The sequence below is a fragment of the Harmonia axyridis genome, chromosome 3 (genome assembly GCF_914767665.1).
Source record: "Harmonia axyridis chromosome 3, icHarAxyr1.1, whole genome shotgun sequence".
NCBI lineage: Eukaryota > Metazoa > Arthropoda > Insecta > Coleoptera > Coccinellidae > Harmonia > Harmonia axyridis.
This window is the reverse complement of record NC_059503.1, coordinates 40,921,690-40,949,010: the sequence shown is the minus strand read 5'-3', so window position 1 is coordinate 40,949,010 and position 27,321 is coordinate 40,921,690. Positions and strand designations below refer to the sequence as shown.

Sequence of the window (27,321 nt, the reverse complement as noted above, 5' to 3'; positions counted from 1 at the left end):
AATAATGCTGAAACTCAAGGAGGTGCGTTATCATCCGTCCTAAAAATGCAGATATGTTTACGCTATCTCAGTGATCCTGGGTATCAGAAAGGCATTGGTCAAGAGCTGGGTGTAAAAAGATTCACCTACCCTATGCTGAGTAGATCCATCTTCAATACCAATTTGCAGTGTGCCTCCGATTCTTGCGATTGTAGGATTCCTGTCGCCTTCCATAGCCTTCAATAACGTTTTCTCCCAATCCAACAGTTGGATTGCTTCATTTCCAGTTTTTTTCAAGTCAGTTTTTTTCTTCAACCTTCCTTTCATATTGTTTATTTTCTTCAAACAGCCTTTCGCATCCAGTGCTTTACCAAATGTCACCTCGTACTTCCTGGTAAAATTTCTAATAGTCTCATCCTTTCTGGCTTTTATTTTTGATATTTGGGATTTTTCGAATATCACGGGGGCATTGGCAATTTTATCTGCTATGAACTGCAGTTCGGTTGTAGCATTATCTTTTTCTGTACTTTCACTGTTGCTGCTTGACGAATTCATTTTCTCTGATCGAAATACTGTACTCAAATAACACCAATGCGAAAGAAATACCGTCAATAAAAAAAAATCATAAACATGTTGACACCTGCCGCGGCACAGTCACAAGCCAACATGCCAACAACCATTTACTTATTCTTGGATGATATTCTTGCAAGTATGAGGTTATCATTATGAATACGAAAAAAAAGGAAATGCTTATACTCTTACCTTTTTCTTCAATTCAAAACCTTATACTTCTACCTTATACTTACAAGGATATTCTTTAGTTTTATGAATACGGCCAATGGCATTGTTGTTCCTTTCAAATAAATTCCGATACTTAGCCTTCAAACGAATCAACCGAATGATCTCTCTATTGAACCAGGGAGGATATCTGCGCTTGTTCTCGTAAGTTCGAAGAGGCACACTACGATCGAAAACACTATGGGCCGTATTCATAAAAAAAAGGTTATGCTTATACTTGCAGAATATAAAGGATATCCTTCAGCTAGCATTCATAATATTTCGAGTAAAACCTTATACTAATACAGTATGAGCATATCCTGCACAAATAGTATTTGGTTATTCATAAATGTTACCTTTTACTCTGAATGATAAAGGATATCCTTCAATAATTTCGAGTGTGGTCAGTAGCAGACTCAGTCGTATAGTGATCAGTTGTAGCGATGGCAGATGTTGTGGAACTGAGAAAGATTAAACACTACAAAGAGCGTTTATCAACACCTGTTCGTGATTACAAAGAATTATATCGGTTTCACGAGGAAATTGTGCAATGGCTTGCTGACAGATTTTTGGGAATGAATAATGCTGAAACTCTGAAACTCGAGGAGGTTATCATCCGTCCTAAAAATGCAGATATGTTCAAGGTATCTCAGTGATCCTGGGTATTGTGACGGCGACTTTCTTCGGATTGTTGATTGTTTACTATTTCCCTTCTATATTACCTCGGGCGCCAATTGCGATAGGTTTTATAAGGTCGCAATTCCTTACGTCGCTCACTATTATCGACCCTGGGTAGCTTTTAAACAGTTGGAGAAGGGTTCGATTCAATCTAAGATAAGAGCGATTGACCAGTGGTGATTTCTTTCACTAAATGGCAGTAAATGTCTATGAGATCAATAAAAGACACCCTGACGAAACACACTATATTTAACAATATTCGTTCCCTTATGTACAACACCAAATTATATACAATACTATCCTATATATACAATAATGCAAAAGGCTACTAAACACCAAAAGCAAATATTTACAATGCAACACGGTACGGAACGAGAACTAAGCGAGGTGAGCAGGTGGCGTATATCAAGCAGCAGAAATGAGTAAGCAGTGAGCAAGCAAATTGAGCGATGATAAAAACGGTTAAGTGCGGACAAGCGTGGAAAGCATGCAGATTGGCGTGTGAAATGCAGTCTAATAAGTCAGATGTGACTACCTATCCTGTGTTCCGTACGGTCCGGTTCGATACCTCTTTATTAGAAACAGCAAGCCTGAACAATATCTTCGAATCAGGTCTTGTATCGGCGCATCCACCAAAAATTGATATTAAGTCAGACTGGGCAGGGTGATTCACCGAAATGACCAAGGTGATCAGTGAATCGGAAATACGCGACCCCGCTCCACAAGATAAGGAATTCTGTCTGGTGGTCCCAAATAAGAGTTGCTCGCAATAAGGGACCCGACACACAGATTCCACCTGAGAAAGTTGGGTCTTAGAAACAGATTTCAATCAGGGTATTTGTCGGCGCATCCACCAAAAATAAATCTCAGGTCGGACTGGGCAAGGTTACTCACCGAAATGACCACGGTGATCCGTGAATCGGAAATAAGCGACCCCGCTCCACAAGATAAGGAATTCTGTCTGGTGGTCCCAAATAAGAGTTGCTCGCAATAAGGGACCCGACACACAGATTCCACCTGAGAAAGTTGGGTCTTAGAAACAGGTTTCAATCAGGGTATTTGTCGGCGCATCCACCAAAATAAATCTAAGAAATAAATTTCGTTCGGGGTATATTCTGGCGCATCCACCAATTCCAGGCTCGAGTCAGACCGGACAGGGTAATTCGCCGAAAAGGCTGCTGTGATCCGGAGATCGGAATTAAGCGACCCCTCTCCCCAAGATAAGGAGTTATGCCTGGTAGTTCCAAATAAGAGTTGCTCGCAATAAGGAACCGGACAGACAAACTCCACTTGAGAAAGAAAGATCTAAGAAATAAATTTCACTCAGGGTATACTTCGGCGCCTCCACCAATTCACGACTCGAGTCAGACCGGACAGGGTAATTAGCCCAAAACACCGCGGTGATCCGGAGATCGGAAATTAGCGACCCCTCTCCTCAAGATAAGGAGTTCTGCCTGGTAGTTCCAAATAAGAGTTGCTCGCAATAAGGAACCGGACAGACAAACTCCACTTGAGAAAGAAAGATCTGAGAAATGAATTTCGTTCAGGGTATACTTTGGCGCATCCACCAATTCACGACTCGAGTCAGATCGGACAGGGTAATTAGCCCAAAACACCGCGGTGATCCGGAGATCGGAAATTAGCGACCCCTCTCCTCAAGATAAGGAGTTCTGCCTGGTAGTTCCAAATAAGAGTTGCTCGCAATAAGGAACCGGACAGACAAACTCCACTTGAGAAAGAAAGAGCTGAGAAATGAATTTCGTTCAGGGTATACTCTGGCGCATCCACCAATTCACGACTCGAGTCAGATCGGACAGGGTAATTAGCCCAAAACACCGCGGTGATCCGGAGATCGGAAATTAGCGACCCCTCTCCTCAAGATAAGGAGCTTTGCCTGGTAGTTCCAAATAAGAGTTGCTCGCAATAAGGAACCGAACAGACAAACTCCACTTGAGAAAGAAAGATCTAAGAAATAAAATAAATTACAAATAAATCACACTCGGAAAGTATCGATGGAACACAGGAAAGTCACCGATAATACAGACAGGAATAAAACGGTTCTTACCAATCCTAAGAATTTCCCACTTCACTACACGAACTCAAATTCTTTTCGTGTACGGGCTAAGTGTCAAATTCACGAATATAAAATACGGCACTAAAACGTCCAACGTTCAAAAGAAAAATTGCAAACTAAAAATTAAACTCTAAATTGTTACTCAAGAAAATCCGCTCAATGACTATGAAAATATATAGCTCGAAGACGCCGACAGGAGTAAATCGGAAAATATCTTAATACTTCGAAGACACCGGCAAGAATAATTGGAAAAATATCTTTCTACTTCGAAGACACCGACAAGAATAATCCTCCTTTTCCGAAATACTTCACTTGTAATCTCGGTTGGAAGGGGAAAATTTCGAGTCTCGAAATCGGCGGTATACCTATGAAAAACGAACGACAACATGTAAAAAAGAACATATTGAAGAGATAACGTCTATCGCGTTGTCGCTCGAAAGTTTTTATACATAGGCTGATATTTTAAATTGCATCGTTATATTTTCATGAAATAAATAAATCAGAAATTATTCCAAATGAAAATTTCTGAATTGGACGAAAAATACCTTCACTGCTCTCAATTAAATTTTTATTTTCATCTACTCATATGACTGATAGAATAATGATGGAATTCTAAACCTGGGGCAAATTATACTGGGTGATTTTAATAAAATAATTATTGGATTCTAAACCTGGGGTAAATTATACTAGGTGATTCTAGTAAAATAATTATTAAATTCTTAACCTGGGCTAAATTATACCGGGTGATTCTAGTAACGAATTTCACTTCGTTACACACCCCCCTTACTTCCCCAAAAAAAACGAAAGTTTTTTTTTGTCACCACCTGCTACCCCGCTGTTCAACTATCTATTGGCAGACGGCCAATATCATCCCTGGGTGAATTTCCATCGGCCATAGTTGGAGGTTCGTTGAGGGTCGCAGTAGCTCACACTGGATTCCAATGGACCGGAGATTGGGTTGACCTGACCTCACGCCCTGATCCACTCCGACTCTAGACGGCTCCTCTTCTTGCCTCGTCCGGGCTCGAGTTTCTCTTGGGCATGGACAATCCCTAGACATAACTCCCAAACGACCGCAGCGAGAACAAAATAATCGGACGTTGTTCCGGCAATCTCTCCGGGCGTGGCCCAGTAGTCCACACCGCCAACATGCACCCTCCATGAGTTTGATGAAGCGTGGAACTTCCCTCTGCGCTCTTGGGTAGTGTGGGTCTGGGGCTGGTACGTGGATTCTGGAAGGCCTGCGGGGTTTTCTAGCCTTTGGCTTGTGTCGTCCACCGGCATGGCCACGAGGTAAGTCATAGGGGCGTCGTCTCGCTGGAGGTGTTGGGTGATGACGTAGAGATGTAGGTGGTCCCCTAGCCGCCGTCTCCTTCCGTTGCTGTTGCCAGAATTCGATTTCTTCCTCCACTAACTCGTCGAAACTGGCCGGCATGGATTCCACTATTACGGCGTCGATGAGGTCCCACTCTCCTCTAGACATCTTTGTTCTAAAACACAATAAGATTAGCGACCCATTGTATAAAACTTACCAACACCAATGACGACCTACTTCACTCATTGACGGACAGACGGACGTCCGCGGGACAGAGAGGCGCCCTTACTCCTGGGGAACCCAAATTCGCTTCGTCCTCCCATTCGGAAACACGAACTTAGGGTGGAGTCTACCCCGCACTCCTGGAGGGCGAAACCGCAGCAGCCTCTGCCTGAATCGGGGAGTCCAGCCACCCTTTGGTTGCCTCTCAAAGGCTTCTACAAAGCTCTCTCCCACCTTTATGGCCTCAAATTTTGACGGTCTTTCAGATGAGGCCATCTCTTTGGACCCCTCTTTGGCTGATACGGCCAGCTGCCTGAAGGTCATCTCGCCCCATGCAGCGGAAGGGCGATGCGCTGGATCAACCCTCAGAAGTTCCACCAGGCTGCTGCGTAATCCCTCTGGCACCTCGAGCATCTCCTCCCCGCGGTAGTGTCCTATCAAGTTCATGACCTTCTTTTCTCCATTCGGCGTCATGAAGGGTAGCTTCCCGGTTGCCATGTATAAGGCCGTCACTCCCATGGCCCACACATCCGAGGGGAGTCCGAATCCGGTGCCCAAAATGGGGGAGTACCAGCTCGCCGCGACGTGGTCGGGAACCTCTGATTAAGTCGGCAGGCGAGCCCGAAATCAGCGATGCAGACCCGCCGACCCCGGAGGAGACAATTGTCCGGTGTTATATCCCGGTGCAGGATACGCTGAGCATGGCAGGCCGCCAGCCCAGCGAAAGCCTGCTCCAACATATCACAACACTCCCCCTCCGGCAGAGGCCCCCGTCGTTGGACCAGTTCCAACAGGTCTCCCTCCATCAGCTCGATCCCAAGATAGAGCCGTTCGTCGGTTACGTAATCCACCAATAGGCGGACCACGTTTGGGTGTCTCATGGCTTTCAGCATCCTCAGCTCCGTCATGGACACCTCGTCTTTCGGGGCCACCTTCAGGGCAAATCTTATATCTCCGTGTTCGACCTCGAACACTTTTCCAAAACCTCCCTCGCCGAGGGTACGGATCTTCCGGAAGGGTCCGGAGATCCTGGTTATTCTCTCCGGAGTGGGCTCTTCATCAGAGGGGTTGGAGGGTACGACCGCCACTGATCGCAACATATCCTGAAACAGACGGATGACTGACACGGCTCCACCCCTCGGTCTTATGCATGCTCTCCACTATGTATCCGCGGGTTTCCCGAAATTTCCGAGTGCTCAACGCCCTGCTCACCTTCGTAGAATGGTTTCAAATCTTTAACGTGGATGTGACGAAGATATTTACCCGACGCGCTTTTCAAGTCGTAAACCACTGGAGATATGACCTTAGTAACGGTATACGGACCAGAATATTTGGGCGCTAATTTAGATGCAAAGCCTTCTGCCGCCGACGACAACGGATGTTCCCGACGCAAAACTTTGTCACCTACCCGGCACGACCACGCTCTCCTTCGGAGATTATAATACCGACTCTGTTGGTTGAATGCACGAGCCAGCTGGAGTTTAACAAACTCCCGGGTCTCTTGGAGTCGCTTGATGCGATTTGCGTATTGGTCTACCCCTTGGACCTGTGGTTCCTCCGTTGATTTCTCTGCGTCACCTTTGGTTCCTGATGTCCGACGGTTCATTTCTGGGGAGTGGACCTCCCGACCGAAATTCAGGAACGCCGGTGTGAATCCGGTGGACTCATGTTTGGCAGAGTTCAACGCGAAAGCCAGTTCTCCAACTCGCTCATCCCAGGAGCGATGATCCTGCTCGCAGAATTGTGCTATCATGGTTTTGATGGTCCGGTTAGCTCTTTCTACGGGGTTGCACTGCGGCGAATAGACCGGAGCAAACCTATGTTGGATACCCAAACTCTTCAGGTTTTCCCTAAATAGACGTCCATCGTATTGAGAACCATTGTCGCTAATTACGGTCTTTGGACATCCAAATTTCAGCAACACTAGATCGTAAAACGCCTGGAACACACCTTTACCCGTGGCTGCCCGGAGTGGTTTGCATTCGATCCACTTCGAGAAACGGTCCTGGAACATCACGAGGAAAGTATTACCCCTTTTGGAACGAGGTAATGGGCCTATTAGATCCGTGCAGACCGTATGCCATGGTTCGGTGATGTGGTACGGTTGCATTTTCCCTGGGGGTTTCTGTTGGCAAACCTTGTACCTCTGGCATTGCTTGCACCTTCGAACGTATTGGGCTGCTTCACGGAACATCCCAGGCCAATAGTAGCTTTGGGCCACTCGAGATATGGTCTTTGCGATTCCCAAGTGACCAGCCACCGGCTCATCATGGTTCTCCCGCAGTATCAACTGCCGATCCTCTGTCGGGATGCACAGTTTCCACGGTGTTCCCATCTCCGTTTCCGTGAAGTCGTCGGCGCTCCAAAAATGTCGGTATAACCTTCCCTCCTGTATCCGGTAATCTGGAAAATCCGCAGGCTTCTTCGAGACCTCCTGGTATTTCCTAGTATACCACGGGCATCGGGTCGTGTTCTTGGCCACACAGACCTGTTCCTCGATTTTCTGCATCTTGGGCTTACTCGGACTGTATCTAGGCTTTTTCGGTTTAACCTTTAGTTGGGCCATTCTCGTTCCTTCGGAACCTCCAAGTTCCTTCTCCGGGAACTTCTGAACGACTCGTATTTCCTGTCGGTGCAAGGAACTGATCGACGAGTTGTACGGCATGGAGATCGGCGAAACGGCTCTCTTCAGCAACTTGCCCTTGAGGAAGCACTGCGAGGTACGGAAATCAATCTTGAAATCGTGCGAAGCCAGCAGGTCCATTCCTAGAACCAGATCCATCGGTAGATGGGGCACCAAATGGAGTCGAGATTTGATCTCCTCCTCCCCAAACCGTATTATGGGCTCGTACATCTCTTTCACGGTGATTGAACTTCCGTCGGCCACTGTGGCCACCATATCTGCGATCTCCGACGGAAAAACTCTCATCCTCCTGCATGCCTCTGCTGCCTTTTTGCTCAAAAAAGACTTAGACGCACCAGTGTCTAGCAGGGCTGCCACGGACTGTTTTCCGATGTGGACAGCGACTATTGGCCGGTTATCCTGCGTGTACGCTGACTGCTTGATTGGGGATGCCATGGAACGGAACTGTCTCTTCCCCGTGGGGCAGCTCCGCTCTAGTTTTCCGAACATCGGCAATCCCTGGACATCACGCCTTGCTTCCCACATCGGGAACAAAACAGCCTCGGCGTTGATTGACACTCCCTTCTCAAGTGTCCGACCTTACCACAACGCCAGCATTGAAGTTCTCGGAGCCTGGTGTCTTCGAACCGAACGACCTTCGCATCACGGGGTGGTGGGCCTCCAGGTTTGACTCCAACGGATGTAGACTCCCTCTTTGGAGTTTCATTCCGGGCCTTAGGCGTCGACTTTGGTACATTTTCCGGTGGCTTCATTTCTTCCGGCCTCTTGGACGGTGGAAACTCGACGGTCAAGGTCTGTGGAAATTTTCGGCGGGGTCTTTCATATACCAGGTGTGGATCATCGATTAGACCTTTATGGACTGGAGGTGGGGTGTATTGGTCCGCATGCCACTGAACCAACTCAAACACCTTTCCTTTGGACAACAGCTGGGCATAATTGTTGATCTCTTGAAAAGCCAGTGCTTTCTGCAGGGTCGGCAACAGACGCTTCCTGATCATATTCACCTGTTCTTCTTCAGGAGGTCGCTTTGTAGTCAACTTCAAGAACAGGTTCTGCATCCTTGTGACGAACATCAACAGCTTTTCGTCCTCCCCCTGAGTTCGTTTCCTTATTTCCTCTAGAAGCGTTTCCTCGTAGTCGATGGGGAGGAAAGCTTCACGCAGTTGCTCCTTGAAGTCTTCCCAACCTCTGAATGTACCTCTCCTGGGAATATACCAATCCCTGGCATCCTTCCGTAGTAACTCGAAGATAGATTCGAAGAGGCACTGTCGAGTAACCTTGCGAGTTTCGGCTAGATGTTCGACCTCCTGCAGGAATGCGTTAACGCTGGTTGATCCATCGAATTGTATATTCCACTTATAAACAGGTACGGCTGGCTGATTAAATGATCTATCCATTCCAGTCCTGTTGTCCTGTCCTGTTCTGCCTCGCTCCAAACTATCTGATCTGCCTAGATCAGCTTGACCTCCCGTAGCCGTCGTGTGGGCTACATCCTCCTCGGTATCTCTCGAATCCTCGGGTACCAAAAATGGGAACGAAATTCTCCGAGTCGACTCAGCCACCACCGGCCTATTCCCTCGCATGAGTGGTCCAGAAGTTTCATCTGTTCTCCAGGGACTAGTGAAGTTTAATCGTCGACGGACAGCTTCACAAGCCCTGTTGTGTAACCGCCGGAAGAAATTCAATGAGAAACCTCCGTCGCTATTTTCCTGCTGCAAAATCTGCGTTTGGTCTCCCTTGAAGGTGCCTCCGTTATCAGCGCCGGTGGTTTGTTGGTCTTCCATTGGAGAATCCTCGAAGGAGATAAGACTTACTTCTCTTTCCGGTTGAGATGCTTCACCCAGCTCAGGGTTTTCCGAAACATCCCTCAACCCATTCCGGGCAACTTTTGCTTTGGCCAAGACCACGGCATCCACCAGCATCTCGTCTGTTTGTTTCCATAACTCAGACAGCTCGTCGGCCTTGGCCTGTTCCTCCATCGTAGTCGGTCTCACCAGGCTGAGACGGTTCTGTAGGTGTATGAGTCTACTCCTGATACGTGGCTCCTCATTCGCGGTGTTCTCCTCGTCAAAAGCTTGAACATGTTCCACCAAGCTTCTCAGGATTTGACTGGCATCGTTCAGTTCTTCCTCGGTGTCTCTTTCCATGGGACAGAACTGTACATCTTGTGCCAACACCTTCCTCAGTTCCTTCCGGTTTTCTTGTACGGTTCTGCCGGCTCTACGGCCACGAGCCTCCAGCTCCCATCTCAACTCTTCCGCTCTCAATCTGTTCACCTCCATTATCCTCTGAAAAATATTCTACACAAAAAATACTCTAAAGGGCTCTTCTGTCAGTCCTATCGCAAAAAAAAATCAGGTCCCTGCTCGGGCGCCAATTTGTGACGGCGACTTTCTTCGGATTGTTGATTGTTTACTATTTCCCTTCTATATTACCTCGGGCGCCAATTGCGATAGGTTTTATAAGGTCGCAATTCCTTACGTCGCTCACTATTATCGACCCTGGGTAGCTTTTAAACAGTTGGAGAAGGGTTCGATTCAATCTAAGATAAGAGCGATTGACCAGTGGTGATTTCTTTCACTAAATGGCAGTAAATGTCTATGAGATCAATAAAAGACACCCTGACGAAACACACTATATTTAACAATATTCGTTCCCTTATGTACAACACCAAATTATATACAATACTATCCTATATATACAATAATGCAAAAGGCTACTAAACACCAAAAGCAAATATTTACAATGCAACACGGTACGGAACGAGAACTAAGCGAGGTGAGCAGGTGGCGTATATCAAGCAGCAGAAATGAGTAAGCAGTGAGCAAGCAAATTGAGCGATGATAAAAACGGTTAAGTGCGGACAAGCGTGGAAAGCATGCAGATTGGCGTGTGAAATGCAGTCTAATAAGTCAGATGTGACTACCTATCCTGTGTTCCGTACGGTCCGGTTCGATACCTCTTTATTAGAAACAGCAAGCCTGAACAATATCTTCGAATCAGGTCTTGTATCGGCGCATCCACCAAAAATTGATATTAAGTCAGACTGGGCAGGGTGATTCACCGAAATGACCAAGGTGATCAGTGAATCGGAAATACGCGACCCCGCTCCACAAGATAAGGAATTCTGTCTGGTGGTCCCAAATAAGAGTTGCTCGCAATAAGGGACCCGACACACAGATTCCACCTGAGAAAGTTGGGTCTTAGAAACAGATTTCAATCAGGGTATTTGTCGGCGCATCCACCAAAAATAAATCTCAGGTCGGACTGGGCAAGGTTACTCACCGAAATGACCACGGTGATCCGTGAATCGGAAATAAGCGACCCCGCTCCACAAGATAAGGAATTCTGTCTGGTGGTCCCAAATAAGAGTTGCTCGCAATAAGGGACCCGACACACAGATTCCACCTGAGAAAGTTGGGTCTTAGAAACAGGTTTCAATCAGGGTATTTGTCGGCGCATCCACCAAAATAAATCTAAGAAATAAATTTCGTTCGGGGTATATTCTGGCGCATCCACCAATTCCAGGCTCGAGTCAGACCGGACAGGGTAATTCGCCGAAAAGGCTGCTGTGATCCGGAGATCGGAATTAAGCGACCCCTCTCCCCAAGATAAGGAGTTATGCCTGGTAGTTCCAAATAAGAGTTGCTCGCAATAAGGAACCGGACAGACAAACTCCACTTGAGAAAGAAAGATCTAAGAAATAAATTTCACTCAGGGTATACTTCGGCGCCTCCACCAATTCACGACTCGAGTCAGACCGGACAGGGTAATTAGCCCAAAACACCGCGGTGATCCGGAGATCGGAAATTAGCGACCCCTCTCCTCAAGATAAGGAGTTCTGCCTGGTAGTTCCAAATAAGAGTTGCTCGCAATAAGGAACCGGACAGACAAACTCCACTTGAGAAAGAAAGATCTGAGAAATGAATTTCGTTCAGGGTATACTTTGGCGCATCCACCAATTCACGACTCGAGTCAGATCGGACAGGGTAATTAGCCCAAAACACCGCGGTGATCCGGAGATCGGAAATTAGCGACCCCTCTCCTCAAGATAAGGAGTTCTGCCTGGTAGTTCCAAATAAGAGTTGCTCGCAATAAGGAACCGGACAGACAAACTCCACTTGAGAAAGAAAGAGCTGAGAAATGAATTTCGTTCAGGGTATACTCTGGCGCATCCACCAATTCACGACTCGAGTCAGATCGGACAGGGTAATTAGCCCAAAACACCGCGGTGATTCGGAGATCGGAAATTAGCGACCCCTCTCCTCAAGATAAGGAGCTTTGCCTGGTAGTTCCAAATAAGAGTTGCTCGCAATAAGGAACCGAACAGACAAACTCCACTTGAGAAAGAAAGATCTAAGAAATAAAATAAATTACAAATAAATCACACTCGGAAAGTATCGATGGAACACAGGAAAGTCACCGATAATACAGACAGGAATAAAACGGTTCTTACCAATCCTAAGAATTTCCCACTTCACTACACGAACTCAAATTCTTTTCGTGTACGGGCTAAGTGTCAAATTCACGAATATAAAATACGGCACTAAAACGTCCAACGTTCAAAAGAAAAATTGCAAACTAAAAATTAAACTCTAAATTGTTACTCAAGAAAATCCGCTCAATGACTATGAAAATATATAGCTCGAAGACGCCGACAGGAGTAAATCGGAAAATATCTTAATACTTCGAAGACACCGGCAAGAATAATTGGAAAAATATCTTTCTACTTCGAAGACACCGACAAGAATAATCCTCCTTTTCCGAAATACTTCACTTGTAATCTCGGTTGGAAGGGGAAAATTTCGAGTCTCGAAATCGGCGGTATACCTATGAAAAACGAACGACAACATGTAAAAAAGAACATATTGAAGAGATAACGTCTATCGCGTTGTCGCTCGAAAGTTTTTATACATAGGCTGATATTTTAAATTGCATCGTTATATTTTCATGAAATAAATAAATCAGAAATTATTCCAAATGAAAATTTCTGAATTGGACGAAAAATACCTTCACTGCTCTCAATTAAATTTTTATTTTCATCTACTCATATGACTGATAGAATAATGATGGAATTCTAAACCTGGGGCAAATTATACTGGGTGATTTTAATAAAATAATTATTGGATTCTAAACCTGGGGTAAATTATACTAGGTGATTCTAGTAAAATAATTATTAAATTCTTAACCTGGGCTAAATTATACCGGGTGATTCTAGTAACGAATTTCACTTCGTTACAGTATCAGAAAGGCATTGGTCAAGAACTGGGTGTAAGTCAAGCTGCAGTATCTCGTACAGTGACTGCCGTAATTGACAGCATAGTGGCGCAATCAAATTACTACATAAAGTTTCCGTATACGAACAATGCACTTATGGATGCCAAACAGTTATGGCTAAGCAAATATAGGTTTCCAACAGCAATTGGCGTAGTTGACTGTACCCACGTAGGAATTCTGAAACCAAATCGCCATGGCGATGAGTATGTCAACCCGAAAGGTTATCCTACACTGAATGTGCAAGCCACTTGTGATGCAAGAGAAATGTTCACTAGTACCGACGTTAGTTGGCTTGGTTCGGTCCACGATTCAAGAATATGGAGAAATTCTCAAATAAGGGTTCAATTACAAAATAAAAACAACGTCGTGCTACTTGCTGTTATGATATAGAGCCGTGGCTCATGACTCCATTCCGAAACCCCGCTCCAGGTGCTGATCTAAATTATAATAAACTTTTGAAAAAAGAGAGAGTGATAATTGAACGTTGTTTTGGTCAACTGAAACGTCGATTTCCTATTTTGCAACATGTTTGCCGAGTGAAATTGGAGAATGTGCCGAAAATAATTGTTGCCTGTATTATGCTTCATAACGTGGCAACAACTTTGAAAGATATCGATTTTGCAGCACCTGAAGAAGTGCCAGAAGAAGATGACAATGATAATAATGACGGAGTTGATCTACCTCTTCGCCAGCAAGGTCGAGAGTTAAGAAGAAATTTGAGCATTGTAATAAACAACTTTGAAAATTAAATCTAGGTTTAAAACTGTATAAAATAAAAGTTCAAATGTAATTTAGTTTTATTATTTACGCCATCAGTTCATTTTGGGTTTTAAAAATCAAAATTCGAATAATTAATAAGTTTATTCACTAACGCAAATTGTTCTATTTTATTGTATTACAAACTTTCAATACTATTCATAATAAATCAAACATATAACAACTTAATTTTTTAAACAAACTCAGAATCCCCTAGTCGTACAAAAAATAATAAGTACCTAACATAATATAATACTATCAATATAATACGTTGACGAGAAAATTTGGAGAATTGCTTAGATATTGTAGTATGCTAACTCTCCCTCGTGAACATTTTTTCCAATATCACGGGGGCATTGGCAATTTCATCTGATATGAACTGCAGTTCGGTTGCAGCATTATCTTTTCCTGTACTTTTACTGTCGCTGCTTGACGAATTCATTTTCTCTGATCGAAGTACTGTACTCAAATAACACCGATGCGAAAGAAATAGCGTCAATAAAAAAACCATCGAAAACATGATGACACCTGCCGCGGCACAGTCACAAGCCAACATGCCAACAACCGTTTAGGTACTTATTCTTGGAGTATGAGGTTATCATTATGAATACGAAAAAAAGGAAATGCTTATACTCTTACCTTTTTCTTCAATTCAAAACCTTATACTTCTACCTTATACTTACAAGGATATTCTTTAGTTTTATGAATACGGCCCAACGAATTTTATCATTAAAAAAACACAAGCTTCCTTGGCACTGTCAATGATCCCGAGAGGGCTCCAGTCTATACCTCCAATAAGATCATACATAAAGAAAAAATTCGCTTTACTGAAATCATATTGATGTCCATAAGAATCCAGTACTCTACAATACTCATTAAAAACAAAGTTATGTTGTGATAGACTGCCGATCTCCGAAAATTCCCGAAGGAGAATTTCAGGTATGCTACGTTGCAAAGCACATAAAGGAATGTTGAAGTCACCAACAATGAGAAAATTCACATCGTAAGTTAAACGTATGGTCTCAAGAATTCCGAAGAGTGAACGAAATCGGTCAATAGTCAAAGAAGATGGCAAGTAAACATTCATCACATATAGAGAGGTCGAGTCCGTGACAATTCTGATCATGATTATATCAAACACTGAGAGACCGCGAGAAAAAAACTGACTCAAATCTATCTCCATCGATCCAAAATAACTCATCATTCTTGATTGTGTTGTCCAACCAAGTTTCTGTTGAAGCTACTATTGGATATTGATTGATAGAATTGAAAAACTGTGATGTCTTAGATCTCAAGCCTTCGGTGTTCTGGTAATAAAAGTTAAGAGTTTTACTAGTGCTGTATTTAATATTTGAGGCACTACCAAAAGAGTAACAATTAGTGGAGTCACCCGAATGCTATGCTGGACCCAATAAATCATCCCTAAACTTTTTCAAAACCGCTTTATATGAGGTACATTTTTCTCTTTCCCAAACTGCATGATTTACTGAAACTACTGAATCAGATGCGCTAACCAACTTGACACAGTTAGTACATTTACGCTCTGAAGATTTACAATCTTTGAGTTCATGCTTATGGGCACAAAGTGGACAAGTTACATCTGTTTTACATCCCTCTGAAGAATGGTGATATCCGTTAGTTATAACAGCGAAGTATATCTTTAGCGTCAAAAACCGGGCAACTATCATAACCGACAAACAAATTACCTGCTTTCATTAATTTATCATAGCAAATTCTATCAACCTGAAAAACAGCTTGATAAATGTTAAGACTTGTTTTAGTAGGAAAAATTTTGACAATCTTACAAGTATATGATCCACAATAAGTTTCTGGATTACATTTGAGAACTAAATCGAGTAAAACATCACCAGAATATTCCTCTGACAGTACCACCACTCGAAGCCGTGGTTCCACCTCAGCAAATTCTCTGATTTTCTACGAGTTCGCCATCCACCAGTTTCTTCAGCTTATCATTTTCTTCCCCAGATCTGCAGCCCACACGGATTCCACCATCCTTCAAATGCTTCACTCTTGTCAAGTGGAAATCATGTTCAGCAAGATTAATATTTCGCAGCAAGTCCGATTTAGTTTGTAATACAGCTTGATTTTCATTCCTTGACTTAATGACAACCGCAGCCTTAGTCTTATTCTTGACAATATCAGCATACGGAGTTGGTTTTACTTCAACACTAGGCTCCTGAAGCCTCCTCACGAAGTTGGTTTTTAACGAAGATATATGATCTTCAATTTTGCAAAATGCAGCATCGACTTTCGTTTCTAAAAAGTTACCGATTTCAGATTGCCTGATAGAAATGCACGATTTCGCAAAATCTTAACACCTCGAGAATAAACCAGGAACAGCATTTATTGCGGCTAGTATATCTAGCGTCTTGGATACACATGCGGCATGAATACAGTTTTTGCATGATTCACAAGTTATCACTGATTTAGATCGGCCGATAGTAGTCAAACATTCGATACAATTAACCATTTTTAATCATAATAAAAGCGAATGAATTAATTGAAAAGAAAAAGACAGTCCTTATATGTATATCCACCGATCACTACAGTTATAACTCCGATAAACTCTAATTCAATAAATCTCGCAAATAAACACCTCGAAAATTTGGTAGTCCAATCTCTCATATGTCTCACAGTTAATGTATCAAATCCATAGCAAAATTAACATCTGCATAGCCTATCAAAATCTTTGAATCTGGATGACTAGACTTAACAAATTTTAATTTTAGATTCAGAGTACCTTCAACATATCTCAGAATTGCCACAAATATTCTGAAGCCTTGTCTTGAAACCTACTCAAGTAATAAACAGAATTAGCTAAATCTGGCCTAGTAGCGACAGTGGCATACATGAGTGAACCAATACATGATCTACATTTTCCTTCAAGTCTAGAGTCTATATTACAATCTTGAGGGATTTCGAAATTAACATCCATATGAGTACTGACCTCTCTACAATCAAACATTCCAAATTTACGCAATACATATTTAAGATAATCTTCTTGATCAATCAATATGCAATCATTCTCTCTCCTAATTGTAATACCCAAATACTTCATATCCTTCATTTTGAAATCAGAGTGTAGAAATTGTTTCAGAGAATTGATTTTTGACATATCAGAACCAAAAATTAAAACATCATAAATATATAGTAATACATATATGTTTTTTTAACATAGAGGCAATAATCGTTAACGGATCTATTAAAACTAGTTTTCATCATTAAATTCTGAAAATTATCGTACCAAATTTTAGGCGATTTCTTCAAACCATATAGAGATTTTTCAAGCTTTAAAATATGACCTGTTTGCATTTCATACCATCAGGTGGTTTCAGATATACTAACTCATCTATTTTTTCATATAAAAATTCACATTTAACGTCCATCTGATGAATATATAGTTTCTTTGAATAGACAATGACAGAAGAATTCTTAAGGTGTGCAATTTTGCTACCAGAGCATAAATATTATTGAAATCTCCAGTTTGTGGGGAACCCCTTGCTACTAACCTGGCTCCAAAAATTTCTGAGCCATTAACTAATTTTTGCAAAAAAACCCACTTAGTACCTATCGATCAATTTCAAATCATCATCGTTACTCATAAAGTAACGCGTAACATTCTTCATTAGTTAAATTAAAAATATTACCAAAAATACTTATTGTCTAGCAGCAATTGGTTTGAATATAACACCCTGTAGTTTGTTACATTTTTAGATTAATGAAAATGTATGAAAATAAGAAATAATTTCTTTCATATTTTGTCTGCTAGACCACAAGCACCAAACAAGTTTGGAAACAGCTCATTTTTATTAATCTGAAAAAGTAACAAACTACAGAGTGTTACATTCAAATCAATTGCCGCTAGACAATAAGTATTTTTGATAATATTGTTAATTTAACTAATAAAGAATGTTACGCGTAACTTCATGAGCACACCCAAAACTATTGTATTTTTGTCCACTCTGTACCAATCGGAATCAACATATGATACATTTTTGGAATTTGCTCAGCTAGAGTAATCGGATTGAGACAAATTGACAAAATGGGGGTGTTCCTCTTAAAAAAAATAATGACGGTGACGTCATTACTCGAAAGTAATTCACCCTGTATATTATATTATTATTTCAAATTACGGTAAATTGAAATGAAAAATCGACGTGTTACAGGATTATTTTTTTAAAAGGTTTGTTCAGCTAAAAATGAATTTGTTTCATACTTTACGGACACAGTGTATAATGCTAGTAAGATTTCAGAATCTGAATCGTCAAATTCAACATAATCGTCAAAACTTTATTGACTTTTCTTCTAGTTTTGGAAACTCTTGAATCCTCATCTCCTTCATTTATTTCAACATTAATTTCATCAACTTAAAAAAAATCAAGATTTTCATGATTTTCAATTTTTTTACTATTAGGAGTATTATTAGCAATCTCTAAAGTTACAGTTTCTTCACTTTTACTCAAGTTTTCATCAAAAATTTCTACCCATTATTATTTTTCTATTATTCTCATTCCAAAGACGATATCGACTAGGATCATATCTTACTATTATTAATTTTGTAACTTTATTATCTAATTTTTTACGAAGTTCAGTAGGAACATGATTATAAGCTGTACTTCCAAAAACTCGCAAATTGTCTGAATTTGGTTTTCTAACTTCCCATATTTTAAATGATGTTTTATTCAATGAAGATGAAGGACATCTATTAGTGACATAAGTTGAAAAGTAAACAGCCTTACTGCACATTTCATTTGATAAATTTGAATCTAACAATATTGTCCTAGCTTTATCTACTAATATCCTATTTTATACCTCAGCAGTACTATTTAGCTGTGGGTTATATGGAACTGTATACTGAATTCTGATTCCTTTATCACCACAAAACTTTTGAAATTCAGTCGACGTGTAGTGACCGCCATTATCAGCCCTAATTTTCAAAATATTAGCATTGAGATGTCTAGTAGCATAATTATAATATTTCTTGAATCTATTCAAACCTTCTGATTTATTCTTGATTAAGTATACTGCAACAAAACGTGTTTAATCATCTATAAATGTAACGAAATATTTATTTCACTCACATGAAGTGGAAGTTATAGGCCCGCAAATATCAGTTTGTACTAATTCTAATGGTATCTTAGCTCGATATCCTTTTTTATGGAATGGTTGTTTCGACATTTTTCCTAATATACAAGGCTCATTATCAAAATTCAAATCATTCAAATCTGTTCTTCCTGTCACCATATTATTATCCTTCAATAAAAACTTCAAATTTGAATAACCTAAATGTGACGAACGCTTGTGCCATAATTTTACAATATCTGATTTACTTGTTGAATTTTTAGAAGAATAATTGCATAAGGACCTTTCAACATACATATTAACCCAGTAAATATGGCCTATTTTATCTCCTGTGAAAATTAGTTTCTCTTGAAAGTACTCTAACATAATTATTGAAAAAATTTATACACATTCCACTAACTTCCATTTTAGAAACAGATAATAAATTCTTTCGAGCATCTGGTGCATAATGAAGGTTAGTTATGGTACAATGAACTTCCCTTTTACTTTCTTGACAAATAACCTTAATTTTTCCTATCCCTATGGCTTCTAAACATACACCGTTCTTGGCACTATCTATTTTACGAGGGGTTCTGTTAAGTATTCAGAAAATGAGCTACGATCATTGACAATGTGATCTGAACAACCCGAGTCTATACAAAATTCAATCATTTCAGAATCATCACTTTGACTTGACTCACCCAGGTAGAATGAGACTTGTTCTTGTTCTTTATTATCATCAAATAAGCTCCTCGTTGTCCCCTTCTCTCATACTGCCGATGGTTGCTACCTCTTGATCCACGAAACTGTCGACCGTTTTGGACCTGATTCTGCCTCTGATTATGCCCTCCTTCTTTAAGATTCCTGCATTCGAACTTCTTGTGACCAGGCCGTCCACAACTATAGCAAGTGAATGCAACCCCTGGACTTGTGCTTGGTTGAAGAGACTTTTTCCTTTTTCTTCTTCTACTAGCAGGCGATTCTTTATGAAGTTCAAATTTAGATTATCTATTGTCTCCAAAGCTGTAACAATGCTTTCGTAACTATTAGGTATATACAATAATGAGTTTTTTAGTTAATTTTTTCTTATTCACTCAAAGGACTGTCTGCATCCTTTAGTTGGGTGAAAATGTTTTCCATTGCGTTAAAATGCATTCCGCCATCATTTCTCCCTCTTTCCTAATCATTTAAAACTCTTCTTAAGAATAGTCGGCTTCTGACCCCTTTCTTCTTGAAGCTCTCTTCTATATTCTTAAACATTTTATAAGCGTTCGATTCATTCTTGATGGCTATTACTCACGCCAGCTATGAGCAGTGCCTGTGCCTTGGCTTCCCCTTTCTCACTTGAACTTGCATAATCCTGGTCTTCTATTACCTTCAACACCTTGGCGTCTTTTAATATAAGTACTCTTCATCCGGAAACACCAGTTGCTGAAATCTTCTCCAGCAAACTGAACTAGGTGGTATTTCTCTTTCAGCGACATCTTGAATCTTGATTGAATCCTCTAAATCTTCTTCAATCGTGATGGAATGAACTCCCTTTTGACCATTAGATCGACTTCCTTCTTTGGTACCTGGTCTTCTTTTAAATCCTGTTCTTATTTTTAAGAACCACGCTCTGCTACCACTGATAATCTTATAAAAATGAATGACTGAATGCAATGAGATACTTTAGCTGGCTACAAACTTTATTTCCCTTTTACATTCTACAACTTTATATTTCCGAATAATCTAGAACATTGGTTAACCTAAATTTATAACCTCTGATCATAGAATAATGAATGAAGTAATCATTGAATGACATATTCTTCTTCAACATGCAATATTATTATTTCAGAAAAATTATTGATTAGATATGGGTTATTGGATTCATTCGTTCGGAGGAGGACGTACGATTACAATAAAAGAAAATAGAACCTATTGAAAGTCTTGTCTTTCGAACAATGGATTATAATCTCAATGATTTTCAATATTCAGATAAACGAAAACGTTTCTGTTCAACCACTTTATCTTTGCGCCGACATGACATATTTGACAAGATAGATGTGATAACCAATATAGAAATAGAGTGCCCAATTCTATTAATTGAAATATACATTACTCTAACAGAATATTCATACTGTTACCATTTGAAATTTATGTTTAGTAAACGAAGTCATCACAAAAACTAGGTTGTAAATCAACCAAAGAATAGAATCAGTTGTATCATTCCACCATTTCAGAAGAATTTTGTTTTCAGGTTTATCCATACAGTGACGGGGAAGACAATATATTTTATTCCCTCCATGATTCTGCAGATTCTCTAAGTACTTCAAGCCGTCGTTCTAGTTATGATGGAGATCCAGACAAGACATTAGTTGTTGTAATAAACCGTCGTAGCAAAAATATATCAATGGCGCAAAAACAGCGATCTTGGGAAACATTTCCTCCCAAAAGAAGGCATCACGTCTGTCCTAAGTTATCTGCTCCCAACCCTTTGCCCTTGCGGAAAGCAGATAGTTTCGAGGGACATGAAGAAGCTGTGAAGAGTATTGTTGCAGCAGTTCAAGAAACCAGACGTAAACCAAAATGTTCTAGCGGATATTAATCGCAATTGATGCTTTGCTTTGTTACACTATAGAGGACAAAGCAAATGCAAATATGATTCAATTGATGTATTCACCGTTCAATTTTATGCATTTTGTTATAACGAACATTTCATTTAATTCCAACGTAGTTCGAAAGCTGTAGAATACATTTAATTATAGTACATATAATTATATTAGTGAAATATAAATTATATCAACAAGATGTTGATTTATACTGTCCGACGAAAAAGTAAACTAGTGTGTGTTTATTATTGACTACTGTTATTTATAAACCATCCTCTCACAGAATGAGTGCTTTCAATGAAAATCTAGAAATAAAATAGTTATTTATAATACAAGTGCAGAAGGCATTGATATTCTTCCACGAGTTCAAAATTCAAAAACGAGCCACGAAATGGCGAGTTTTGGAATGAACGAGTGTTAGAATGAGCCTTCTGTACGAGTATTATACATTATTTTCTCTAATTCATTGCATTTTCATTGAAATTAATGAAATTTCCATAAATATAATTTAGTGATTTTTGCATTGAAAAATGTTGGTTGGCAGAACTGATTTCTTTAAGGCAATTTGATGAATTGACAGATAAAGCCGTAGCGGAAAGTTCGGAGTGCCAACATAGAATAATAAAATATAACCATGAAAACTGTGCGTTTCTGATATATTCTCGCACGATTTTGTTCTACAAGATGTGGAAGAATGAACGGAATAACCACAGAATTAGAGAAATATTGTTATCAATACAATGTCTAGCCCATCTCGGGAATATTATCAAGTTTTTTTTCGAAAATTTCTGATTTTCACCTATAATTTTTGAAATACTGTACTAATCAAACATAGTCGAATCAATCAATCAGATGATCTCTACAATATTTCCATGAAGGAACTTTTATTTCTTTTCAATTTTCTACTGAAAAATTTCACGAAAATTTTTCGACAATAGTATATTGTGCAACAAGTGAGGAAAGTCCAACTTTCCTCGCGAGTGTGGAAATTTGTGACACGAGCCTGAAAGGCGAGAAAAAAAATACTTTCTCCACATATTGCACACTATAATTCCCTACATCTGCACAAATTTCAATAATTCAAGTAATGTACTTGATTCAAATCAAACTGGCCTTCGTTGACAGTATTGCGTTTCCATAGAAACGACACAAAAGCCGTGAGAAATAATATTTCCCACAGTATGAGCAATACATAGTTATGAAATTGAGTGAGCTACTTGAGTGACTGTCAAACACTTGTCGAGGGAATCAACTATCTGTTTAGTAAGATCTAATATTGCATTTTCAGTGTTTGAGTTTTTAATGAAGTCAAATTGTCGATTGGTCATGATTATTCCTATCCAGAAATGTTGTAATTCTTGCTTTTAAAGAGTGTTCAAAACTCTTCGCGAAAGTACTGATAACAGAAATTGGTCGATAGTTTGCTATCTCATTTCGACAACCTGATTTGAAAAGTGGCACCACTCTCAAGTCTTGCCACTGGTATAGTGTTATAGCCTCACTGTAACATTTATGATGTGCACGAGAGGCAACAGAACATCTTTAACTAGTTCCAAGGTGAAGCCATCTGGACCCGGTGAACAGTTGTTTTTCAGGTTTGAAATCAATACAGTGATTTCATTTGCATTCACAGGTTTTAAAAATAAGTTTGATAACTGGGAAGTTTCATCCAAAAAATCTCGAGACAATCTACACCGTTTGATACCCCTTGCCATATCACCACCTACGCCAATGAAATATTCATTAAATAAATCTGCCTTTTCTCCATTTTTCACCACTGCCTCGCCATTTACTCTGTTGGTAGTTGTGTTTCCTAAAGAGGCTTTACAGTCGCCGCCAAATAAGATGGCAAATCTAAGGCGCAGAGTTCATGATGCTATCTCCTTCGCACTATCACGGCATTGGTTCTGGAGTGTTGCCGATTTCGAGACTGCTCAACTCAGTGGCGTGGTAAATAAATTGAATCGGCAATGAATTATTCGAGATAACGAAAAAAAATATCGGAGGATAATTTTTGACATTGAGAGTAAAACCATTCATTATAAAAAAAGATAGAAAAAGTTAACAATTATAACAGGTACTTTCATTTGAGAAAATAAGATATACAGGTAGTACGAGAGTATGACATTGAACTGGTTTTATATGTACGCTACTGAATGGAACGCTTCGGTTTATTAGGTACTCATAGTCAGTCATTAGCTCCTCCTTCAGTTTTGTGCGCAACCAAGTTCTTGCCAACTTATTTGGCGGCGACTGTATATGAACTGTAATTGAAAATATCATCTACACTGCTCAACAATTGATGGGGATCACTTACTTGTTCTAAATTTATTTCTGAAATATTCGCTCCAAGACTATAAATTTAGTCAGATTTCAGAGTATTTTCAGTTGATAATATGGTTCACTTGAGAAAAGAATGAAAAAATGGAAAGTTGGAGAGAAAAAAAGACTTTATTAGGAACACTCAAAATTCTGTGTTTGAATAACATAAAAATTTTATGATGAAACCACAAGAAGGCTGAAGTTTCGGTTAAGCTAGTACCTAGTTGGTCCCCCACGAGCTCGTCCCAAGCATTCTACCCTACGAGGCATACTTTCGATCAAACGATTTATAAAATTTTGGGGCAAATTCGTCCAAATATCCCGTAAAGCGTTAGAAAGGTCCTCCAGGTAATTGATCGGTTGCTCTAAGGTTGACAATTGTCTATACATCTCAGACCAGATATGTTCGATGCAATTCATGTCTGGAGAGCGAGCTGGCCAGTCCATCCTATCAATAGCATGAGTTTCTAGCGCTTCATTAACCAGACGACTACGGTGTGGACGGGCATTATCGTCAATTAAAATGAAATTCTCGCTCACGGCAGTCGCAAACGGAACAATTACGGGTTCAATAATGATATCGTGATATCTCTGGCTGGTCATGGTGGTATTCTGCAGAACAACCAACTCTGTGCGTTGGTTCAAACAAATGCCTCCCCATACACATATAGAACCTCCGCCAAAAGCTGTTGTGGGTACCATAAACTGTTCTGCATACCTTCGACCTCTTTCCCTTCAAGCAAGAATACGTCCATCGGAGTTGACCAAACGAAATCTAGACTCATCCGTAAATAAACATCGGCTCCAATCTTCAAGTGTCCAATTGCGGTGCTCCTCAGCCCATTGCCGTCGATGAACCCGGTGTTCCCTATTCAAACGGGGATGTTGTACCCTCCTACGTGCTCTCAAACCACGAACATGTAGTCGTCGTCTCACAGTCTGGTTCGAAATTAGAACTCCTGTTGCAACTCTCAGTGATCTATTGAGCCGCGACGCCAGGTAAGTGGGATTTCTCATAGCATTGAGGATCAAAAGACGATCTTGGGCAGCTGTTGTACTGCGCTGCCGACCTCCCCCATGAACATAAGCTACTGAGTCGTTTTGGATGAACCTATTCCAAGCCCGACTCACGACACTTTGCGAAACATTCAACATTCAACCGCCGGGACACTTCTCGCTGGGACAAACCTTCCTGTATCCACCGTATGATTTGGTCCAGTTGCACAGGAGCCAAACTTCTTCTCGGCATGACTGATAAGCTGATATTGTTCTCATTTCTTCAATTATTGTCACCTTATGTGTTTGAACGAGAGAAAAAAACAGATTTAATAACAAATACCACATTGCTTTTCACTCCACCTGTAACAGCCTACAGATAATAATCGATTTTGTGAACAAAAGCCGATGAAGTGAGGAAGACTTTTATATAATCAACTCAAAACATCTTACTTTTTCCTTAGAGAACATATAATGTACAGATATTCACGAGATAACTTGAAAAAAATACAAATGAAGAGAAGTTCATAAGTGATCCCTAGCAATTGTTGATCAGTGTATTATCTATCCTCCACGTTTGTTTGATATTTTCCTTAATTCCACAAAATTTATCTCTATAATAATCATTTTTTTGTCCTCCTTATTAAACTATTGAGATGATTACGGTATTTCTTATATTTCTGTTATAGTTCATCTGTATGTGAATGTTTTTTCTTCATTTTATCTCTTATCTTGATAGATTTTATTGAACCCAGAGGTATCCAAGATTTCAGTTTTGACCACTTTATTGTTTTTCCTCGTATAATTTTCAAATGCATTCTCTGTAAAGTGTTCAAATTTAGCAATAAATATGTTATATGACTCTTGACACTCATTAATTGATAAAACCTCCCTCCAGTTTTTTAACCTAAAAAATGTAATTTATTTTTTAAATTTACTTTCTTATACATTTTCACTTCATGGAGGTTTGATTGCGAAACTTTCAACTCTGTCATATACAAAAGCAAGGTAAAATGCTCCGAAACGCCACCATGCATGATAGAAGGGCTTGCAATTGTTTTAGATTGTGAACAGTTATCTTTTTTGAAGAATATATGGTCAATAATAGAGGCTGAAAAACTCCCCTTTCTCGTAACTTCATTAATACATATATATATATATATATATATATATATATATATATATATATATATATATATATACAGGGTGGCCACTTTTTCAATGGGATTGTATTGGTAACTTTTAAACCATAAGAGTTAGAAGGTCGGTCAAATGGAGAAAAAGTTGCATGCATAGAAGCATTATTAAGCAGTTCAAACAAATCGAGATTATCAGGGCCGGTTTTCGAGATATCATAAGAAAAGTGAATTATGTCATTTTGATTTTTCTTTTTTTCCCACTTTATTTCAAATATTATCAAAAAATGTTACAGGAATTTTTTATTCGACAATAAATTGTTCTCAATTTGACGTAATCAGATTTCGTATCCAACGTTTTGTGCTCTCTGGGCCACCTTCAACCTCATTTTTTTCAATACGGACCTGTATATTTTATGACACTTTTCGAAATAATTTTTAACGCTGAATTCAACGATATATCATACAATGTCATTCAAAGTTGATTTTCAGGTGATTTTGACCCTTATCCAAATTTCTTTGGGTCGGATCGGTATTACATTTCGGTACCTTTAGTTTAATTAACAATAAGCAATACAAGATGAGAAAATCAACTTGAACTAAATGGAACATATCAGAATCAACTCAAGAAACAAGTAATAATTATTTGCATATGTCAATTCATAATAATTAAACGAATTATCATTTAATGAAAGAAAAATCGAATGATTATTCGAAAGTAAATGAATATTAATGAAGTAAGTGTTCGAAATGTCCACCATTCTGTAAAATGCACTTAACGGTTCTGGAACCCATACTTCTTATACATTTGCCTATTTCGTCTTCTTGAATACCTTCCAATACATTCTCAATCTTCTCGCGAGATATCACTATTGTTGAATTTGTCATTTGTTCCAGAATCGAACTTTATTTTTATATTATCACGATATAAGTTTTGCAAGGCTTGGTATTTAAATTTAAAATCATTGTATTCGCATCTCTTGACTATTTTATTAACAGCAGTTTTTGATAAATTGCATTCACTACAGATCAGACCCAAAGAAAATTGGATAAGGGTCAAAATCAGCTGAAAATCAACTTTGAATGACATTGTATGATATATCGTTGAATTCAGCGTTAAAAGTTATTTCGAAAAGTATCATAAAATATACAGGTCCGTATTGAAAAAAATGAGGTTGAGGGTGGCCCAGAGAGCACGAAACGTTGGATACGAAATCTGATTACGTCAAATTGAGAACAATTTATTGTCGAATAAAAAATTCCTTTAACATTTTTTGATAACATTTGAAATAAAGTGGGAAAAAAAGAAAAATCAAAATGACATAATTTACTTTTCTTATGATATCTCGAAACCCGGCCCTGATAATCTCGATTTGTTTGAACTTCTTGATAATGCTTCTATGCATGCAACTTTTTCTCCATTTGACCGACCTTCTAACTCTTATGGTTTAAAAGTTACCAATACAATCCCA

The 27,321-nt window shown here is 39.8% G+C and overlaps 1 protein-coding gene across 4 annotated transcripts in view; it reads left to right on the top strand.

Moving 5' to 3' along the window:
* Positions 1 to 21,647, top strand: part of LOC123676494 (RING finger protein 207-like) — a 305,011-nt gene extending 283,364 nt beyond the window's left edge. For 3 of the 4 annotated variants that reach the window (XM_045612399.1, XM_045612401.1, XM_045612400.1), the window contains one exon: positions 21,044 to 21,647. In XM_045612399.1, the coding sequence (XP_045468355.1) occupies positions 21,044 to 21,391 (348 nt within the window). In that variant the 3' untranslated portion in view covers positions 21,392 to 21,647. The remainder of the gene's footprint in view (positions 1 to 21,043) is intronic. The other variant, XM_045612402.1, reaches the window with a different exon arrangement.
* The last annotated feature ends 5,674 nt before the right edge of the window (positions 21,648 to 27,321 follow it).